This window comes from Molossus molossus, unplaced genomic scaffold (genome assembly GCF_014108415.1).
Source record: "Molossus molossus isolate mMolMol1 unplaced genomic scaffold, mMolMol1.p scaffold_m16_p_12, whole genome shotgun sequence".
Taxonomy (NCBI): Eukaryota; Metazoa; Chordata; class Mammalia; order Chiroptera; family Molossidae; genus Molossus; species Molossus molossus.
This window is the reverse complement of record NW_023425347.1, coordinates 24,932,372-24,954,551: the sequence shown is the minus strand read 5'-3', so window position 1 is coordinate 24,954,551 and position 22,180 is coordinate 24,932,372. Positions and strand designations below refer to the sequence as shown.

At 43.9% G+C, this 22,180-nt stretch overlaps 1 protein-coding gene across 1 annotated transcript; it reads left to right on the top strand.

Moving 5' to 3' along the window:
* The first annotated feature begins 1,468 nt into the window (after positions 1-1,468).
* Positions 1,469-20,529, top strand: LOC118627203 (myosin regulatory light chain interacting protein). Its single transcript, XM_036257444.1, has 7 exons — positions 1,469-1,783; positions 2,917-3,107; positions 15,050-15,235; positions 16,438-16,635; positions 17,124-17,288; positions 18,569-18,989; positions 20,324-20,529. The coding sequence occupies exons 1-7, from the start codon at positions 1,697-1,699 to the stop codon at positions 20,411-20,413; spliced, it is 1,338 nt and encodes a 445-aa protein (XP_036113337.1). The 5' UTR covers positions 1,469-1,696; the 3' UTR covers positions 20,414-20,529.
* The last annotated feature ends 1,651 nt before the right edge of the window (positions 20,530-22,180 follow it).

Genomic DNA, 22,180 nt, shown 5'->3' with positions numbered 1-22,180 from the left:
GATTCTTCCTACTACTTCAGAAATAAATGCTTTGGGACAGAAATCACTGGGACTAGGGAAAAGGGGTAAGGACAGATACCAGTGGCAGGCAGTGACAGAGTTGAGGTTACACATCTCCTTACATATACTGGGTCATTCATATGCTTTTACGAACATTATCGCTGCTGCTCTTCACAGCAATGGGGAAGAAAGGAGAGCAGATATCATGGTCTCCATTTTATTGTTAAAAACTCTGAGCTTTCAGAGAGATGAATTAAGTTTTCAAAGGGTCCAAGGCTGAATCCCACATCTGCTCTCTTTTCCTTTAAAGAAACCAACGAGCCCTGGCCAGTTTGGCTCAGTGGTTAGAGAATCAGCCTGTGGACTGAAGGGCACTTACCTGGGTTACAGGTTAGATCCCCTGCGCCCTGGTCAGAGTTACACAGGAGGTGGCCAATCAATGTGTCTCTCTCACAGAAATGTCTCTCTCTCCCTCTCTCTCTCTCTCCCTTCCTTCCTTCCATTCTATCTAAAATTCAATGGAAAAATATCCTCTGGTGAGGACTAACAAAAAAGAAAAGAAACCAATGAGCCAGGCTAAGCAATATGTTGGCAGAGAGGAACAAATAGTAAATGAGTGAAGAGTTGTAGACCTTTAATTATTAATAGTTACTACATAGGTTATACCACCTGTTAGGTTCTGAGTTGAGCCCCTTACCTTTAAGATGAGGATAACATACGGTTGCCCCAGAGAAGGGCCTGGCAGCACAGCAGGTGCTCAATTAATGTTTAATGAATGAATGAGATAAGACATGAGATAGAATGGGCAACCTGAGAGAGGGCCTTAGTGCCCTACAAGGTGTTCTGATTCAACACAACAGGCAAATAGAAGACGCCGAGAGGATTCACGTAGAAGCACCGGATCAAGCTCCGTGGCTCATTGGTCAACTGCAAAAACTTTTATACTCAGCTTTGTTTTTCAATGACAAAGTCTGAAATGAGGAACAACCATGCCGCCTTCCAACAACCTACCTACCTATCTACCGCGGCAACTCCCAGGAGAAAACAGTTTTCCTTAGGCGTTGCAGTTGTTCCCTTTCCCTTTTGCTTTCACCTCCCGGAATGTGTGTTTGGACAGACCTCAGGTTTCTGAAGAACCGCGGCAGCTTGGAGGCGTTCGATCACTGTAAATTCAAGCCCAACCGAAAGGCGTCCCCGCTCCGTGCAGCGTCGCCCAGCGGGCAGAGGCGGCGGGTGTTTTCGGGGCCTCCCTCCCCCCGCAGTACTCGGCGCCTGCAAGCTGCCACCTCCCCAGGCGGCCCGGGGAACTCAGCCGGCGCTGGGAGGTGAGGCCTAGGCTGAGCGGGCGCCACTATTGGCTGGCGGGGCGGCGGAGGCGGGGCGGCGCCGTCGTGATTGGCGGGGGCCCCAGCAGGAGGGGGCGGGGCCGCTATATCAGAGGAGTCCCTGTCGCGGCGCAGGCAGTCGGGCTGCTGGAGTGTGGCGCCGCCGCGGGGACCTGGAGAGTCGGCAGGCAGGCGGGCGGGCGAGCTGGCGAGGGGGTGGCGGCCGCAGGGCGCAGGGCAGGGATCTACAGAGAGGCAGCCTCCCGACGGCCAGCCTCGCCGAGCCCGGGACTGGGTCTGATTGCTGGCGAGGCGGCAGCCCCGCGCGCACCAAAGAGGAGGCGGCTGCAGCGGCGGCGGCGGCCCCAGCCATGCTGTGCTATGTGACGAGGCCGGACGCGGTGCTGATGGAGGTGGAGGTGGAAGCGAAAGCCAACGGCGAGGACTGCCTCAACCAGGTGAGGATGAGGGGCCAAGCGAGGACCCGATGGTCCTCCAAGGCGGAGGAGCCTCGCGGCGGCGCCCGAGCGCATCGCTTGCCCGGGGCCGGGCGGAGCTGCGGCGGCGGCCAGGGGGAGCGCGGCCCCGGGCAGAGCGCCCCGGGCACACGGCTCGTGCTCCCTCCTTACCGTGGGTGTGGGGCTCGCGGCCTTCAACCCAGTGCCCTGTGAGCGCGTGGTGGGGGGCGTGGAGAACGCGTGCGGCGTCTGGCCCCCAACCCCCCAGCCCGGCACTTTCCCAGAAGAAGGCAGCCCAGCACACCTGCCGCAGGTGTGTGCATGATGCCGCCTGTCTGGTCCCCGCGGGGCCTGGCAATGACACCTGCGTCTCAAGATGAGGTGTTTGGAGGCGGTCGCAGGTCCCGGGTTGCTTTAGCAGACAAGCCTGGCCCTTGTCTCTTGCTGCTTTTCAAATGGACCATTCACCTGCATCTGCGGATTTGCGGGGAATGAGAGAGGACAGTAGGCTTTGGTCATCTCCTCTTGTCTTGGAGCACGCGGTGTTTCCCCAAGAGTGAGGAGTGGTTACAAACAGTGGACACTGGAAAGCAGACAGCAGATTTGATCTCAAGTGAAATGCTGTGTCCTGAAACCCCCTAGACCTGAGATGTTTGGAAAACCTCTTGTAAAGCTTAGCTGACACTTGTGGAGTGTTTCCTCAATTTTTCTTCTTTCCTTTTCTTTTTTTTCCCTTTGCGCCCAGATGGTTAAAATTGCCCAGATACTAAGCTGCCAAATCAGCTGTGTCGACTTTGCTGGCGGAGGGAATTCTAGTGATTGGAATAAGAAGGAAAATACCCTGAGATTACCTTCCTCCACTTTTCTGGAAGGCTGCTCTTGAGGACTCCTTTTTCTTTACTGCCATTGGCAATGTTATAGATATTAAAGGAAGGACAAGCCTCTATACTTCACCTAGTGGTTTAGCATCTCTGGAGCCTTAGAACTTTGCTCTTCCAGTTTACAGCAGAAATTGTAACACTGTTGAACTTTGTAAAAAGTAGGCAGGAATCTTAGACTCACATGGAGACCTTGGGTTTGCTTTGACTGGGTGGACCATATGCTCATCCATGCTGCATTCATTTTCGTTTTAGGTGTGCAGGCGATTGGGAATTATAGAAGTTGATTATTTTGGACTGCAGTTTACGGGTAGCAAAGGTGAAAGTTTATGGCTAAATCTGAGAAACCGGATCTCCCAGCAGATGGATGGACTAGCCCCTTACCGGCTTAAACTGAGAGTAAAGTTCTTCGTGGAGCCTCATCTCATCTTACAGGAGCAGACTAGGTAAAGTGATGCTAAAATAAACCAATGTCAAATAAACCTTTGGTTCCATTTAGAAAGGGTCATTGCACCTTCCCAGAGGTGTTCATTCACAGGCAACTTTTTTTGATAGAGAGTGAGTTGGATCATAACTTAGAAGTTTTTTCTGGCATAGCCCTTTTAATGAAATGAAGAAGGAGCTGTATAGCTGGCCTAAGGTATATTTCCAACTCTTCTTGTAATTTTTCTTATCTTTATACACAACGAGAGAGCAGGGCTGAATTCTTACAAACACTGGAGATTAGTGCCACAACTGAGAGACAGACAGACAGACAGACAGGGATGGGGGGGGGGGGAGGGACAAACCCTATTGACTTCCTGATAGCTGCATCTAATGCCCGAAAGTAACCTCTGCCTCAGCAGTGTTACTATAGGTCTTTGTAGACTGTTCTAACAGAAAGCAGGAAACAGTTCCTCTTGGATTCCTTAAACCTTGGTCAACTTCTTCAACCCAGTGTCAGATTACAATTTGTAGCAAAGAGCTCTGTCCGATGTAATGCAGAATTTTTAAAGTTTTGAAATTTCTTGAAAACTTAGTAAGGCAATTCTTTTAAGGCCAGTGTAACCCAACTCCAACCCACAGATATGGTACACATGGTTGTTGAGTTTAGATTCTTTACTTTTAGAAAACTACCAGTAGTGGTAGACACCCGGAGCATGTGTTTCCTCTTTCAAACTGCAAATGTTTTCTCCCCTGGATTGACTGGAATACTTTTGTGAAGGATGAGCCAAAATAGGAACCAGTGTTTCATATTTATTGCTGAAGTGCAAGAGACCTAAATCTTATAATAGCATGTCAAAAATAAAAAGGAAAACAACTAATTCTAAATATGGCATACTTTGGATCTAAGTTCTAATGTTTTTCATAAGAACTTTTTTGGAAATTTACCATGCACATGAAAAATGTGAGTGTGAAAATTTTGAGGAATGATGAATAACCAATATACTTTAAGAGTTTTTAACATGTTATTTTTTTGTTTGTTTACCGAGGTACACTGATAGAAACATATTTTGAAATACTATTCATTTGAATTGGAAATCTTTGTTTTGCCTTGTTATGGAGCTTTAAAGAGTGAGATAAATGTTCAGTTTTGTTTCTGAAGGAACTGGTATATTGAATTCTTAGTGCTCCTAAAATGGTCTCGCAAAATATTCAGGTGGTTGCTTATTTAAGGATGTTTTAGCTGTCTAGGTGAATTAGAATGGTTTGGTTTATTGTTTTGTTTGTTTTTTACTTAAAGCTGATTTGTGAAAACTTCCACTTTTTACTTCAGTGTGATAACTGGCTGTCAAGTAAGACAACAATATGTATAACACACAACATATTGGTATTTTTATTGTGTACTTTTAGCATGATTTTGTAATCATTTCAGGGCCTCCAGATGTAAATCTATTTTGATGACACAAATTTATTTTTTAAATCCTCAGAAATTCAGAGTGAAGACATCATTTAAACACTGGCTGAGGTCATAATAGTATATAAAACATTTGTATAATGAATACCTACAGACTTTAAATTTTACTATAAGATGGTCTTTACCTGTGCTTTCTTATACTTGAGTTAATAACTATTATCAAATTATCTTATTCATGCAAGAAGTAGAGACAGTTTGTGAATTAGAATTGGAATAAGATTTCCTACTTTATTGGCTCAATTGACTTTGACTCTTGAGATTCAGACCTAATAGCATCCAAAGAATCTACCCATCTAGTTAGACTAGGTAATTTTAATTGATTGTAGATACTTTTGAAATCTTATGGAAAAATTAGTGTGATCTAAGTTTTTGACTTACTTTTAAAATGTTGAGACCCCTGGCCAGAGTGGCTGTGTTGTTTGGGCATCATCCCATGCACTGAAGGGTTGCTGGTTTGATTCCCTATGGGACATGTGCCCAGGTTTCAGGCTTGATCCCTGGAGTTGTGGGGGAGGGGTATGCAGGAGGCAGACGATCAGTGTTTTGCTCTCACATCAGTGTTTCTCCCTCTCCCTTCCTCTCTCTCTCAAAATCAATTAAAAAGTCATTTTAAAAAATGTTGGTGAATCTTAGTTGTTTTTGTGGGGTTGTCTAAAACACAGGCTTTTAAGAAAATGCCACCTAAAGGTTATATTGCATTATGCCTTGATAACTAGATAAAGTGGTGTGTTATTAGCATTTGTACCTTTTAATTAGGGTCAGAAGTTATACTAGGTCCAGTTTAGTTACTATTAGCATTGTTTTTATGTGCATTATACTATAGAACAAAAATACTTATCTCCCCTAATGTTATGTTAGCAAGATAAAGCTGGTTGATAAACTTTTTGATGTTTAATTATTCATTATAAAATACTTATACAAAATGACACAGACATAAAATAGATGTGTTTATGTAGTGAGTAAACAGCTTTACCAGTCCAGTTATGAGAGGTGAGTGTTTACTGTCTCTAAGTCAAGTCATAAGGGTACATTTAATGTACTGAAAGTGTCTGGACTGTTTATTAAGTGGTGCTGAAATACCCTGGCTGAGCTGTCCTCTGTGGACAATTAAAGCAGCCTGCTCACAGTACAGTTGGTCTAACTGGGGGCTGGCTAATATATTTGCATTAGATTAGGAGGGTACTGTGAGAATGACAGGCAGGAAAGCCTGTTTGTAAAAGGAGGGTGCTGGGGTCCAGGTAGAAGGCTGCATTCTAGGTCCAACTCTGCCACCCAACTAACTACCAGTGTATGTAGATGTCCAAGACTGAGCCAGCTCAGCCAATTGAGATAACAATTGAAAGCCTGGGACAAGATTGTCTCTAAAATCTCTTCTAGCAGATTTTTTTTCCCCCTTGCTTCTGCTGCCTCCCTATATGATTTTCCTCAATACATTTCTCTGAATACAGAGAAAAACCCATCAAGTGTCTGCTTAGATTGGTACGTAAAGTTAATTAGTCTCTTATTTGGCCTAATTTCAGATTTGGTTCTTTACCCAGATTATTATGTTTGCTCTTGAATGGAGGCGTGGAAAGTAACCAGAGAGTCTTGTTTAGATGCAGCTGGCACATTTCAGAGATAGAGACAGCAGGTATTTTCAGCAGGTGTTTGCCGTGCTATGGATTCAAAGTAAAAGTGAAACTAATGTATTCTGGAAGTAGGTCTGAAATAAGAATCTTTGAAATTCTTGCCTTTCAAAGGCCCTTGAGTACTCACAGCAATTCAGACTAGATTTTGTCAACATGTTGAAAACCAGAGATTAAGGAATTAAATGCTTCATCTTCAGAGATAGTAATTATACCATCCACTGCCAGTAAAATCTATTTCTCCTGAGGTTGCCACATTTAGAAGGTCTTCGTTAGGGACCCTCCTGCTTAGGTTAAGACTGACCCACACCAGAATTCTCTTTCTCAAGGAGCAACCCCAATATCCTGAACTAAATGTTCATGGAAATGCTGTGCTCCCGAATTTTGAATTTCATCAAGATTTCAATGATGAGCCCTGGCTGGTTTGGCTCAGCGGTTAGAGCATCGGCCTGCGGTCCCGAGAGACCCGGATTCGGTTTCCGCTAAGGGCATGTACCTTGGTTGCAGTTTGTCCCCGGCCCTGGTTGGGTTGTGTGGGTGGCAACCACTCGATGTGTCCCTTTCACATCGATGTTTCTCTCTCTCTCTCTCTCTCTCTCTCTCCCTCCCTCCCACTCTATCTGAACAAAATATCAAAAAATGTCCTCGGGTGAGGATAAAAAAAAAAAAAAAAAATTTCAATGATGAGCAACTTGGTTAAATCCTGCCTGCCCTCAAACCTCAGCTCAGTCGCCACTCTTCACTAAGGCCATCTCTAGGCCCATGCAGGAGACTAACCTCTCCCAGGACATCCTGTGACTTTCCTTTATAGTATTTCATGAGTGTACAATACTGCATTTACTGATGTGACAATTTGTTTATTGTCAGCCACTCTAATAATCCAAGTTCCTTGAAACAGAGAACTGATCCACATTGTAGCCCCAGAGTCTAGGAAGTGCCTGGTGCATAATAGTCATTGAATCAATGGGTTAAGAACTTGGAAGTAAATAAAAATCAGATTAACTGATACTGATGATACTCATTATCTTACAGAAATTGAACTGTTTTGCCAGTTTGCGTCTATAAACTGAAAAGTTTGAGACTAAGAGGAATCGCACCATTAAAACATTTTGTAGTTATTATTCTCTGTTAAGAATTTGCTCAATGCTTAGCATTCTTTTGCTTCCTTCACCCCCTTCACTTCACTCTTGAAGCCATTTGTTTATGGTGTGTGTGTGTGTGTGTGTGTCTGCCCAAACACAAAATAGGTTCCAGGAACGTAAAAATGGTAAAAAACAGACTTGTATAATATTGCCAAAGAAAGTATTAATTCAGTTTCTGAATTCTAACTTATTTATTTTTCTTTTTGCTCATAATACAGGATGTTTGTGTTATTACATGTTTATTTTAGCCACGCATCTGCCATCTGGGCACCTTCAGTCTCTTTATGAATCTCCAATACTTAGATATTTGTATGAAATCTCCAAAAGACATTGAGGAATCGATTTTTTTATGCAATCAAAATGAACTTTTAATCTTGACCATATAATTTTTAAATAAAATGTAAAGGTTTGGTTGGCACTTAGCATCAGACTCTGGGTGACCAGTGGTGCGTAGTTCCAGGGACACCAAGTGTATTTATCGTTAGTTGTGTCCCACTGCACCTGGTGCCACACTTCTCCCCACTAATCTAGATTGTTAAGAAAGAGATTGTAGTTCACACTGATAAACTATAGGAGTGCCTCAGTTGTTGTTTGCCAAGCACAGGTATCTGTGGTGAATAATCATTCTTTAGAAGAGCAGATTTTATGCTCCCAAGGAATAGTCTTCTTCTGGTGTGGGTTGTAATCACTTATGGGGTTGGAAATGTCCTCCATCACCACCACCGCTCCACTTCCATATCCTTTACCTTCTTGGAGCTCAAGGAGGAGCAAATTTATTAGTGATTCCATTTTGCCTTTTGGGCTTTGAGAAGGATTTCCTTAAGTCTGAATGGAGACCTGACTTGGTCATTATTTGGCTGGGACTGGTTTCTCAATCGTAAGCCTTCCATGAAGTGTAGGTTTGGTGGTTCATTACGGCTAGCTGTTCACTTGAATTCTGAACCTAGACCCTAAGGGATTTTTCACTAGTATGTTCTTTTTTCTCAATCTTTTATTATGAAAATGTTCAAGCATACAGATAAATAGAAGATTTTTAGAGTGAACACTCAATCCTCCCACCTAAATTCTAGTATCAATAGTTTACTTGCCTTATTGGATTTTTATCCATTTATTGATTCCCCTCCCTTCTATCAGTCTTTTTGATGCTTTTCATTTTTTTAAATTTTTTTCTTTATTGATTTTAGAGAGAGAGGAAAGGAGAGGGAGGGAGAAATAGAAGAGAGAGAACATCGACTGGCCGCCTCTTGCATGCCCCTCACTGGGGATTTGGCCCACAACCTGGGCAGGCGCCCTGACTGGGAACCAAACCGGCTGCTTCTTGGTGCATGGGTCAACGCTCAACCACTGAGTCACACCGGCTGGGTTTTATGATGCTTTTCAAAATAAATTGAGTATAAGTACACTTTTTCCTAAATATTTCAGTATGAATATCATTAATTAGACCTCAGTATTTGCCTACAGTTTTTTTTTACTTTTGATACAGAACTTACATATGATGAAATGCATAAATGCTAATCATACCATTTAATGGGTTTTTGACAAATGGATGTGCCTGTTTAAACAAAACCCTTATCAAGATTGAGTATTATCATCACTCCAGAAAGTTTCCTCAAGCCCTTCTGCAGTCCATCCCCATCCTCCTCCCCCACCCACCCCACTGCACAACCAGGGTTGTCTGTTTTTCCAGCATAGATTAGTTATGCCTGGTCTGCCTCACGTAGATGGAACCATGCAGTGTGCCCACTTTGGTGTGTGCCTTCTTTTGTTCATGGTAAATTTTTTGCCATCCGTCCTTGTGTATGTATCCGTGGCTTGTTCCTGTTTATTGCTGGATAGTATTCCATGGCATGAATGTACTCCTGTTTGTTTCTCCATCCTCCTCTTGATGAAGACCTGTTTTCCAGCTACTATGAGTCAGGCTGCTATGAACATTCAAGTACCAGTCTTTTGGATAGACATGTGTTTTCATTTGAGTAAATGCCAAAGCCTGGAACAGCTGTGTCATGGAGGCGGCAGTTGCTTCCAGATCCAAAGCCCTGTGAGGACCATTCTGCACAGCACAGGGGAGGGACGCGTGAGTCCAGTCCCTCCACGTCCCTGTCAGCCTTCAGTTTTCATTCGTATGTCTCTCTCGATTAGTAATGTAGACACTTTCACGTGCGAATTGGCCTTTTGTACATCTTCTTTTGTGAAGTATCCATTCAAGTCATTTACCCATTTTTATTGCATTGTTGCCTTTATTTTTGAGCTTTATAAATTCTTTATATATACCAGCTGTTTGTCAGATATGTGTTTTGTAAATACTACATTTTCTTTGGTAGCTTACCTGTTCTCTTTTGATGGAGAGAAGTTTTTAATTTTGGTAAAGTCTAAGTTACCCATTGTTTTTCTTTTAGAATTTTTGCTGACTATGTCCTGCAACACCTTTGCCTACCCCCATGTCATGAAGATGCTCTCCTCTGTTTCATTTTTAAAGCATTGTGGTTATAACTTTCGTGGTTAGGACTATGATCCATCTTGAAATGATTTTTGTTTTCCTGGAATTGAAGATAAAAACAAAAACTTCTTACAGCAATTCTGTTTTGAATGATGGTTCTTAAAATATAACTTGTCAGTCTTTGGTTTAAAACAAACGGATGGTGGTTAAGTGACTCAGTGGACTGAAGCAGGCATACTGGTGATGTCAGTGGGGGTCTAACTAGGTGAGGGACAAACCAGCTATTACTAACAGATGGCCAGGTTCAGTCATGTCTTTGGGGGGAGACATAGAGTTCAATTATTGGGACTAGAGAGTTTTTAAAAATAACTCTTTAGCCATTTTAAAGATGTTTTAGGTTAGATACTTAAATTTTGAGTTTAATAGTGCATGTAATATAGTTATCTTACATTTGTGTCATAAAAAGCTCTTTAAAGTGAGGTAACTGGAAAGATACCCGGAGGGCAGTAATGGAAAGGAACCATCTGTGATGAGCAGATAGACAACTCCCGATTGGTTTGCAGAAAGTTCTGCTTTGGTTTTTAAGTGATTTCTTATGGAGTCAAGCCAGTGTTGAGAGGAAAGTTCTCTGATTATAATTCATAAAAGATAAATGACTTAATTCCTTAAAGCTATGGAAAGGAATTGTTTTTTTAGAATAGAGGAAATTTGAAGTACTTTGAAACAAAAATATATTAAGAATATGTGACTCTTATTTAATTAAAATTTGGGCTATCCTTATATATTCACTTCTTTTTTTTTTCCTCACCCGAGGATATTTTTCCATTTTTTGTACAGAGAATGGGAGGAAGAGAGAGGAAGGGAGAGAGAGAGAAACATCGACGTGAAGGGACACATCGAGTGGCTGCCACCCACACGACCAACCAGGGCCAGGGACAAACTGCAACCGAAGTACGTGCCCTTAGCGGGACCGAACCCGGGTCTCTCCGGACCGCAGGCCGATGCTCTAACCGCTGAGCCAAACTGGCCAGGGCTCATTTTTTAAATCTTCCATAATGTTACAGTAAATATGAATTCATTTGTACCCATGATACAAAGATATGAGTTATCCAGAATGTTTCTCTTTGGCCCCCAAAAATGTGATCCATCTATTGAAAATATCTATTTTCTTAGTAACTGGGTAAAACTTGAAAAATCATGAATTTTAAGGTGTGACCAGGAGAATGTTTAGAAAATACACTTTGAGCCTATGTCTATGGGATATATTCACAGACATTTGCTTAAGACAAAGAAAATAGTGATTCTAGCACGTAGCTTAAATTGAATGAGGTATATCAACCACTTTTGATCTTTTGCAAAAAAATAAAAACAATTCACTGCAGGCATGGCTTCTTTGACCAAATCTGCTTGTTATTGATATTATTAGTAACCTTTCACCCACTTTCCAAAAAAGGGAGGGGGGGGGGAATTCATGAGCCAGACAGTTACAGGCCAGATGGTTCAAGATAAAATAATAGGAGAAAATACTTGATTCAAAACCATCCCTAACTATTGAGCCATCACGGGGTTCCTTGTTGGAAACGTGTCTCCGTGCTCTGCTCTCCTTCCTCTTGGAGAGAGCATATTAAATAGAGTCTACTGCTGGCTCGTCACAGCTGATGACCTTTGCCGTCACTGCTCCATTGTGCCATCTTCCTGGAGAGCATCAAGTGGTCAGCCAAAGCCAGTCTGTGGCCGGAGCCGTTCTGGTAGGATGAGTTCCTTCACACTGAAAGGCTGTAAGTTTCATCTAAAGAGGAGCAATCAGATTTGTTCACCCTGTAACCCCAGCATCGGGCTTGGCACCAGGAAAGCACGGCAAATATTTGTTGACTTGAAATGGAAAGGTTGCTTTGTAGCCGTGAAGCTGAAAAATGCAGGAAGGGCCCTGTCAGAAAGTTCATGTCAACAGTAAGGAGGAGAGCTCTGCTCACAGGGTAGTGGTTGCAGCGCAGCCTAGAATGTGGGGTGTGTAGAAGAGGCCAGCGCCCCTCGCCCCCTTTGCTTTAACCCTGACCCACGTGCTGGGAAAGGACCACGTTCCTCTCGGGCTGCTGGCCACCGGTTAATATTTTGTTCCTGCTGCTTCGCCTTTGGTTTTGGCAGCGGCCTCTTTAGAAGTAGCCACGGACAGTTTGGAAAAAGAAATTGGATCGACGCTTAAACCTTTGTGCAAGCTATACTTACTTTTTTTTTTTTTCAATCCTCATCCGAGGACATTTTTCCATTTTTAGTTCAGATAGAGTGGGAGGGAGGGAGACAGAGAGAGAGAGAAGGAGAGAGAAAAACATCGACATGAAAGGGACACATCAAGTGGTTGCCACCCGCACAACCCAACCAGGGCCGGGGACAAACTGCAACGGAGGTACGTGCCCTTAGCGGGAACCGAACCCGGGTCTCTCCGGACCACAGGCCAACGCTCCAACCGCGAGCCAAACCGGCCAGGGCTATACTTACTTTTTAATAAACCAGAAACTAGCCTCTAACTTGATACTTGGTAAATAGCTTAAAAGTCACTTTCACGTAAGCAGTAATTAAGTTGATAAGAGTTAGCTTGTGGTGATACCCTTACGGTCTTTCAGCACATTTCTTCTTTAATGTAAGTGTATAATCAGATATCATTTCCTATGAACATACCCCCTGATGAATACAGGGACAGAAGTTCATCAACCAAGGTGATTCACTGAATGGCCATCTACAAGGCCTTTAGACGGCCGGGGCAGTGTTGTGACACAGCATTTGATGGGAATGCGAGGCCCCAGTCCTCCCATAGCTGTTTTAAAGCAAGTTGTTTTTGTGCTTCTTTCTTTGCCCCAGGAGGGACCCCCTCTGCCATTTAGCAGTATATCAGAAACACTTTAAAGACTAGCAGATGTTTGGGTTAATAAAAACCGTGCTTATCTTCTTTCATAACTAGTATGCATTATTACTATGATTTCTTCATAGGGACTTTGAATAAAGAAAAAAAAAAAAAACCTGGACTATTTGGCACAGTCTGATCGTTTTTAACATTTCTCTATCATTATAGAAGGCATGAACATTCAATTTAAACAGTTCTTAGAGGGAGAGGAATGGCTCTTGTCAGCCTGACAAGACTCTCACCAGACCCCCTCCTTGTGTTTCTAGCCTCACTTTTTTCTTCCTTTTCTTACGTGGCTCATGCTGTGCCCTCTGCCTGGAACATCACACACGGACTAGCATGTGGATAACAGCACGGTGAGGACTGGAACGGGGTGCCTGGCTGGAGATGTGAGCTCTCTTCCAAAGAGTGTTCAGAGCTTTCCCGGTGGTCGTAACTCTTTCGTTACTGGAGGGATGCTGTTGCATTTAAGTCTGTTTGAGGGGCTAGAACAAGTCAAAGGAAGTTTATACCTATACATTTGCCAGAGACAAACATGACAACCAAGGCCAGTCTGTCTGTGGACGTTTATATGCTCTCTTGAGACTCTTGGGCAATACAGATTGGCAGGCAACAATCCCTGAAGTGTCCCAGGAGTTTCTGAGTGCGGTGTACCTTTTAGTAAATGTAGAATATGCTGTTGTATATGGTCAGCACAGGTCAGATGGAACGAAAGGTGGGAATGAATACAAACTAATTGCAGACAGTATGCAGTTTTACTTCCGCTCATAGAGCTCTGATATTAGAGGCACGTAAGAAGTTAGAATATGTCAAGCACCATAATAGAGGAATAAGTAGTTTGCATGTGATACAGATGAAAGGGTAGCTAAACGAGGGGACAGAAAGAAGGGCCTTCAGGACACAAGGAGCAATGAGACCAGCCACCGGGGCATGAACATGCTCGGCTTTTTCCAGGGAGAGGAATTGTCCCTTTCCCCGGCCTCGCGGCTGCAGGGAATGACAGGAGATGTGGCCGGAAGTCAGGGCCAGAGGGTGGAGAAGCCTGGGTTTATGCTGAAAGTGTGCCCTTTCGGAAACAGTGGGATCCCTTGAAAGATTCTGAGCCGAGAAATGGCAAGAACCAGAAGCAGGCAGCGCGGAAATGGTCAGCTCAGAGTCTGAAAGAGAGAGGGGCTTAGAGGATATCGGAAATTCTCTGACGGTGTAGAGATGCAACAGGGCAGGGAGGTGAAAGTGGGGAGAATGGAGCTGGATTTAAAGAGTTTTCAGAAATAGAAAGTAGGTGGAAATAAGATTGATAGTCAACAATGAGTTTATTGGAAAAAATAGCAGATCAGACTGTGGTTTCCACTGGGGGAAAAGCAGGTTTGGGAAGGCAGACAGTGGGTTTGGTTTTGAGTGAGCTAAAATTAGGGTACAGAAAACATCCCGGTGGAGAAGTCTCCAGGCAATTGGACGTTTGAATGTGATTCTTAGGAGAGAGGTGTGGGTTAAAAGTAGAGATTTGAAGGTTATTTGAATAAAGATGGGGGTCTGAAGGTACCAATTTCTTGTCAAGATAAAGATTTTTCTGATCACAGTCATTTCTCTTAAAAATTATAATGCAGCCCTGGCTGGTTTGGCTCAGCAGTTGGAGCGTTGGCCTGCGGTACAAAGAGACCCGGGTTCGGTTCCCGCTAAGGGCATGTACCTCGATTGCAGTTTGTCCCCGGCCCTGGTTGGTCGTGCGGGTGGCAGCCACTCGATGTGTCCCTTCACATCGACGTTTCTCTCTCTCTCTCTCCCTCTCTCTCCCTCCCGCTCTATCTGAACAAAAAATGGAAAAATGTCCTCGGGTGAGGATTAAAAAAAAAAAAAATTATAATGCAGAAACTTGGGTGTAATTATTTCACATTTTGTAACCAGTGTTACTGAACTGTCTTAGATTTGTCTTTGGGTTAGACTTTTTATTCCAGAAAATTTTGGTCCTTAGACTTATTTTGCATGAATATTCATGATAAAATAGTTTCTTTAACTTAAGCATTTTAAGGGTGGCTTTTTAAACTGCCCTTTTCCTGCCCAGCTGGTGTGGCTCAGTGGTTGAGCATTGACCCATGCACCAAGAGGTTGCCAGTTCGATTCCTGGTCAGGGCACATGCCCAGGTTGTGAGCCAAATCCCTAGTGCTGGTCATGTGGGAGGCGGCCAAACGATGTTCTCTCTCTTCAGTGTTTCTGTCTCTCTCTCCTTCTCCCTTCCTCTCTCTCTAAAATCAATAAAGAAAAAAAAAATTATAAAAAAATAAATAAATAATAAACTGCCCTTTTCCTTACTTAAAAGGGACTGTGCAAATGCTAACTCGATATCAAGTCAGCTCCCAGCATAACCTCACTCTTGCATTGCTTTGTAGGCATATCTTTTTCTTGCATATCAAGGAGGCGCTCCTGGCCGGCCACCTCCAGTGTTCCCCAGAGCAGGCGGTGGAACTCAGCGCCCTCCTGGCCCAGACCAAGTTTGGAGACTACAATCAGAACACTGCCAAGTACAGCTACGAGGAGCTGTGTGCAAAGGAGCTCTCCAGTGCAGCCCTGAGCAGGTGAGACTGCAGTGACGGCCGCTGCTTGTACCCACAGACCGAGCACGTTTGTCCGAATTTCCAGAGGAAAATGAATCTCTGGTCTATAGAGATAATTTGTGAGGTTAAGACTAGGCCATTGCCCAGTTATTTTCAAAAGATTCCTAGCCTTTGAGAAACCTATAAACACAACACATAATCCACACAAATAAATGCCCTTATATGAAATGCTGTATGACAACACTTTTTAAAATCTGACCGTTTGAGATTGCACATCTCCTAAAATCCAGGGTTGCTCATAGATGTCTTAGATCTGTTCTTCAGTAACAAATTACCTCGAGACTTAGTGGCTTAAAACAGCAAACATTACCTCACTGTTCTGTGTGTCGGGGATCTGGTCCTGGCTTGCTGGTTCTCAGGCCCAAGCTGTTGGTGGAGTTCGGTCTCAATGCAGGCTCATCGGAGGGAGGGATCTGCTTCCAGGCTGACTCGTGTGGCTTGTTGGCAGGCCTTGTCCCCTCACCACGTGGGCCTCTCCATGGGGCTTCTTCACCAGGGGGTAGCTGGCCTCAGCCAGGGCAAGCAATCCAAGTCACAGCAAGAGAGACACCAAGATGGAAGTTAAAGTCTTTTTATGACTTAATTTCAGAAGCAAGTGACATTCCATCATTTCTGCCATAGTCTGTCCATTCGAAGCAAGTCACTAATCCAGCCCACACTCACGTGAAGGACATTTCCAAGGGCGAGAGCGCCAGGAGGTAGGGACCTTTAAGGACTAGAGGAGAGGGTGTCTGCCACAATAGATAAATAAATCCTGCATTTTTTTCAGTTGCAAGTGATCTAATCAATCCCTTATAATGCAATATTTTAATGAAACTTACAAAGTGAAAGTAGACAAATACATGAGATGCTCTTACATATAAATTTCTTACGTGTATTTTTAGAGATTTTCATAATTCTTTCAATTCAACCTCATCCAGCATCCCCAGTAGTCTTTCTACTGAATAGTTAGTAATTGTCGAGATCTTGAAAAGCGTCTCTGAAGTATTTTACAGTAAGTTTGCTAAATAAATGAAACATCAATAATATATAGCTTTAAGGTATTGTGATTTATAAATGACAATGTCAGTAGAATTCACTAGTGAAAATGATACAGAGTTATCTCTAAAGGCTGCTGCAGTTAATCTCTCTGTGTACATCTCTGCCTCTTTGGTGTCCCACAGCATTGTTGCAAAGCATAAGGAGCTGGAGGGGATCAGCCAGGCTTCGGCTGAATACCAAGTCTTGCAGATTGTGTCGGCAATGGAACACTATGGCATAGAATGGCATTCTGTGAGGGACAGCGAAGGGCAGAAACTCTTCATCGGGGTTGGACCTGAAGGAATCTCCATTTGTAAAGATGACTTTAGCCCAATTAATAGGTAACCCAAGTCTTTATTTTTAGACCTATGCATGTGAATACTTTCGTAGCTCTGATTATGAAAATGAAAGTAGAAAATGGAGCAAGTGTGCTGATCAGTCATCCTTTGGGACTACAGTGTTTCATTTTGGTGCATTCATTCATTTCATTCAGGCTTTGATAACTATTTAATTTTTTTTTTTTTAATATGAACTCAAGTGTATTGATGTGGCAGGCTTAATATTTTTTCAAATAAGTCGTTCACTGCTATAAAAATCTCATTTTCACCTACACACACACACACACACACACCCACCCACCCCCAAAACTTGCTCCACCACTTCTCTCCACTGACCCACAACCGCTGTTCCGTGTACCTTCATAACCAGGAGACAAAGTGCTTAAACGAGCACCTGATGTTATTGCTGGGTCATGAGAATCCTATGAAGGTATGAACGATGACAGATCTCTCCGTCTGGCCTTGCTCACTTTTCTCTTCCCGTCTTTCAGGATCGCGTACCCGGTAGTGCAGATGGCTACCCAGTCAGGAAAGAATGTGTACCTGACCGTCACCAAAGAGTCTGGGAACAGCATCGTGCTCTTGTTTAAGATGATCAGCACCAGGGCGGCCAGCGGGCTCTACCGAGCAATCACGGAGACACACGCTTTCTACAGGCACGTCCCGCTCTTTGCCTCTGCGTCTGTCCACAGCTCCGGGGTTTTCAGGGGACAGTGAGGCTCCCGCAGCTTCTGGTGTTGTAGTCTCAGTAAACTGTGCACCGGATTTGAGGAATCAGCCACTTTGGAACACTTCATTTCTCCTGTAGCCATGTTGTCCTGCTTTTAAAAGCCACAGAAAGCGCGTGCGTGAGCACCGCACAGACCCCAGCTCGCCTATCCCTGCCTCCTCCCAGACCCCCTGCCCCTTCCCAGCAGGTGGCCGAGGTCCTCTTCCTCCTGCGTCCTCACCACATCCTAAGGGCTTTATAATAACAACTCTGATACTCTCATTTCAGAGGGTGATTTAAAGTAGAGTTGTGGTTTCACGCAAATATTTGGGAAATTAAAGCTAAGAAATTTAATTGGCAGGCAACCTGAACCTTTTCTGTGCTAAAATAGATACACAAATTGTGGAACAGACTGAAAATATCTAGAAACTTACAACATGCCCGGTCAGTGTGGCTCACTGGTTGAGCATGGACCCATGCACCAAGAGGTCACTGGTTCGATTCCCGGTCAGGGCACATGCCCAGGTTGTGGGCCAGATCCCCAGTGGGGGGCATGCAGGAGGCGGCCAATCAATGTTCTCATCGATGTTTCTATCTCTCTCTCTGTCTCCTTTCCTCTCTCTAAAATTAATAAAGAAAAAAATTATTAAAAAAAAGAAAGAAATTTATGCCCTGGCTGGTTTGGCTCAGCAGTTAGAGCATTGGCCTGCGGTCTGGAGAGACCCGGGTTCGGTTCCCGCTAAGGACACATACCTCAGTTGCAGTTTGTCCCCGGCCCTGGTTGGGTTGTGTGGCAGGCGACCACTCAATGTGTCCCTTTCACATCCATGTTTCTCTCTCTCTCTATCTCACTCTATCTGAACAAAATATCGAAAAATGTCCTCGGGTGAGGATAAAAAAAAAAGAAATTTATAATATAAAACCAAGACATCAAAGAAAAATGTCCTTTGTCTTGCCACAAGCCACTTTGGACTGTCGCTTACATCCCTGCAGGTGGAGGGGCACAGTCACTGTCCCTGACCTTTACGGCTGCTTTGTCAGAGACTCGCTGACACCTTCACACACATGAACCTGGAAGGACACACTCACAAGCATGCCAATAAAAATATTAAATGTGTGCTGACACAAATGGTCTTGTGTCAGCAGCGTTTGACGGTCTGAATCTCAGGACTTGTGAGATTGGCGGGCTTGTGAGTACTAAGGTGGCTGTTCAATCTCCCCACACAGGTGTGACACGGTGACCAGTGCCGTCATGATGCAGTACAGTCGAGACTTGAAGGGCCACCTGGCATCTCTGTTTCTGAATGAGAACATTAACCTCGGCAAGAAGTACGTCTTCGATATTAAGAGAACGTCGAAGGAGGTGTACGACCATGCCAGGCGGGCTCTGTACAACGCCGGCGTGGTGGACCTGGTCTCGAGGAGCGTGCACAGCCCCCCGAGCTCTCCTCTGAAGTCCTCGGACAGCGGCGTGAACTGCAGCAGCTGCGAGGGCCTCCGCTGCCAGCAGACCCGGGCGCTGCAGGAGAAGCTGCGCAAGCTGAAGGAGGCCATGCTGTGCATGCTGTGCTGCGAGGAGGAGATCAACTCGGCCTTCTGCCCCTGCGGCCACACCGTGTGCTGTGAGAGCTGCGCCGCCCAGCTCCAGGTGAGGGGCCGCCGGCCTGCTTCCCCCGCAGCCTCCCGTCCCCTCCCGTCCCCTCCCGTCCACAGTGAGCAGCTGCTCCCTCCAGGGCTGGCTCGCTAACGCGCAAGCCGAACGTCCACCCGCACCTGGAAGGGGTCCTTGTAGTCGGTGACTTGAAAGGTGTTGCCCTTTGGAAACATTTTGCACGAGGGTAGTGTTTGCAACAATGTCATCAGTCTAAACCCTAGAGCCTTTGAGTGCTGGAAGCAGGACTGGGGCCCACAAGGTAACGCATCTAGTTAGTGCTGAGCCGAGGACTGGACTCCCGGCCTCATGGGGGCTGGGCCAGGACTTCCTCTTCCATGTCTTGTTGAGAAGGTGGTCTTTACTTAAAATAACTGGGAAATAATACTTAGAGTTTTGGGTTATAGGTAACTCTCAGTTATCCATAGGTAGGTTGTTTGCTCTGTGATTATTTGTAATTGATTTCCTTTTATTGCTACATTTGCCTGTAGGGGCCCCTTGGAGTAGCTCTTACTTAGCAAGTCAAACTAATTTTAATATTAATACAACAAAATAAAAGCAACTCACATGTAGTATTTTTTTTTTCTTGCACATTGCATTTCCTTTCACAATAATTTTTTCAATTTGTTTTCATTTTTCAGAACTGTTTGCTAAATTTCACTATGGTTTTTATGTAAAACTAGCCCTAAATAACATCTAGATCTTCAGAAAGTGCAAGTTTCAGAGCTGTTTTTAAAACTACATAACGAGCCACCAGAAAGCCTGTGTCCTTCCTACAAGTAGCACATGCTACTATGACAAGTTATTTCCCCAGGAGTGGTCCTGGATTTGTCTTTTCTGTCTTTGTGCCCAAGGCTCCCTTTGTGGCTGAGGAAGGGCCGTGCTTCCTGACAACCTGTGACTAGGAGCAGAGCCACACTTGCTGGCCACCTAGCCTCAAGCCAGTGGCACTGGCCTAAGTCAGCCAGCCCAGCCAGCACACAGTCTCTGGAAGGACTCAGGCATCACTGCGGGGGCACAGTCTGCCCAGGTGGGGACTGCACCTCATTGCACAGCAAGAAGTCTTTGGGAATCTTTGGGCCTTGTTTGGAGTTTGAGGAAAAACCTAACTGGTTTCCTTCAGTTTATCCTTTTTCATAATCTTTGTTTTTAATCCCTTGTAAAGTATAAACTTTCAAACTGCTTAGAAAGCCAATATATTTACCAATTTAAAGCTAGAAATAATTGTGACCACAGCTTCTTTAGAAAACAGAATGCAACAGGCGCTACAGGTGCACACTGGAGACGCAGACCGAAGGCGTCCTAACGGGCTGTCGGCTTCTCTTTTGCAGTCGTGTCCCGTCTGCAGGTCGCGGGTAGAACACGTGCAGCATGTCTATCTTCCGACCCACACCAGTCTCCTCAACCTGACCATCATCTGACCTGCTGGGCATTCATCGGACAGCCCACGCTCCATGAACTACACTGTCACAAACTATGAAAATGATAAGATTGTGGAGAAAATAAATACTCCAACAACCATCTGCCATGCAATGTTTAAAAAAAAAAACCCAAGAAAGAATACCACACTCCACACCACCAGAACATGCCATCAGCACCTCCAGGGGTGGGCACCAAGGAGAGCTCGGGACATGGACACAGTCCTCGGACTTTCGTTCTTTTTATGATTAAGTAAAGGAATAAGTAAAGTCTCTGATGTCATTAGGTGGCAACATAGCCAAAAAGTGGGTACCTTTTAGGAAGTGATGTTGGAAGTCTCTTAATGTATCCCAAGGTAAGTTTCCTAACTATAGCCAATTTTGTAAGAATTTGTTTAAAGAATTTACTTGGTTGTTTTTTTTTTGTTGGTTTTTGTTTGGTTGGTTTTTTGTGTTTTTTGTTTTTGTTATGGTCACAGAGCTCTGAACATTTTTAATAGGAACATTTTAAGAAACAGTCATCATTTTAAGTCATTTCTGTTTTATAACTTGTTCAAGAATGGTTGGAAGGCAGGCAGATTTAAAAATCAATTCTGTGACTTTTTGAAAGTTGACAACCAAGTTGTCAGATTTAAAAACCAGTCTGGCTAGTGGAAAATAGGTAACTCAGTGTGGGTGGCTTCCTGTCCCCTTCCCCACCCCTCTCCTCACCCCCAAGCCTCTCAGTTATAAAATGCTACCAATTTGGTTAGAAGATTTCGGTGGAATACTCTTGAGTTGGTGGAATATTTTATTTTAAGATTGAAAAGGGAGCACGTTCCTTGGGAAGGGAGAGTGTTTCTGAGAGGAAGCTTTGGTGTACAAACAAGGCCGGCTCTGCGTTCTCCCAAGCACTCTATCCCAGCTCACCCAGGGGGCGCTTTGGCTTGAGCCATCAAGCCTTCCACAGCCTTATTATAGGTACCTAGATATTGTATCTTTTTTTGGTAAATGCTTAAGTATTAACTTTTGGTTGTCCCCTCTCTGTGTCCTGGAGGGGTTCCAGGTTTTTGTTTCTATAGTCTTCATCATGTTTTCCACTCCCACGTGGGCATTTTGGACGTTGGTCAGCTTGTAGGTTTTCTAGGACGTCAGGGAACCTAGATGACCGTGTTGGGTGCAATACTAGCTAAGTTGATGCTAGAAAGCTACACTGTCACTTTACTGAGATTCCTGAGTATACTTTTCATATTGCCTTAATGTAGCAGTAATGTGTTTATGCATTTGTTTCTTTGCACAGACATTTTGTCAGATATTAAAACTCTACTTTTTTATGGCACATATTAGCATATAAGCCTTTATTCCAAAAGGTATTTATTTTTTCACTTGTAAAAAAAATAATGTTTCCACATAAAGAACTCTGTTATATCCTAAGAGGACTTCTGTCTTTTATATTCAGGATAATAAAGACTTTAAAGCAAATGTTAGTGTTCGTATCATCACAGTTATTATTATTTACACCAGTTTAATTTATTTAAGAGAAAAGAGCATTGATAATATCATTCTTGGTATCAAATTTGGTCCTCTATGGAAAATTTGAAAATGTTTTAGGTATTGGCCCTAATCAAGTAGAACATCCAGTTATTCCCTCTTCTATGTTTTCTGATTATCGGATTGGAATGTTAAGTGAAAATGGGATAATATATAAAAGCAGATAAAAAATAAAATTGGGGAAAAGACTGGGAAGTTTTGGAGAAGGAAGGAGATGGTGACGTTGGAAGTTAACACTTT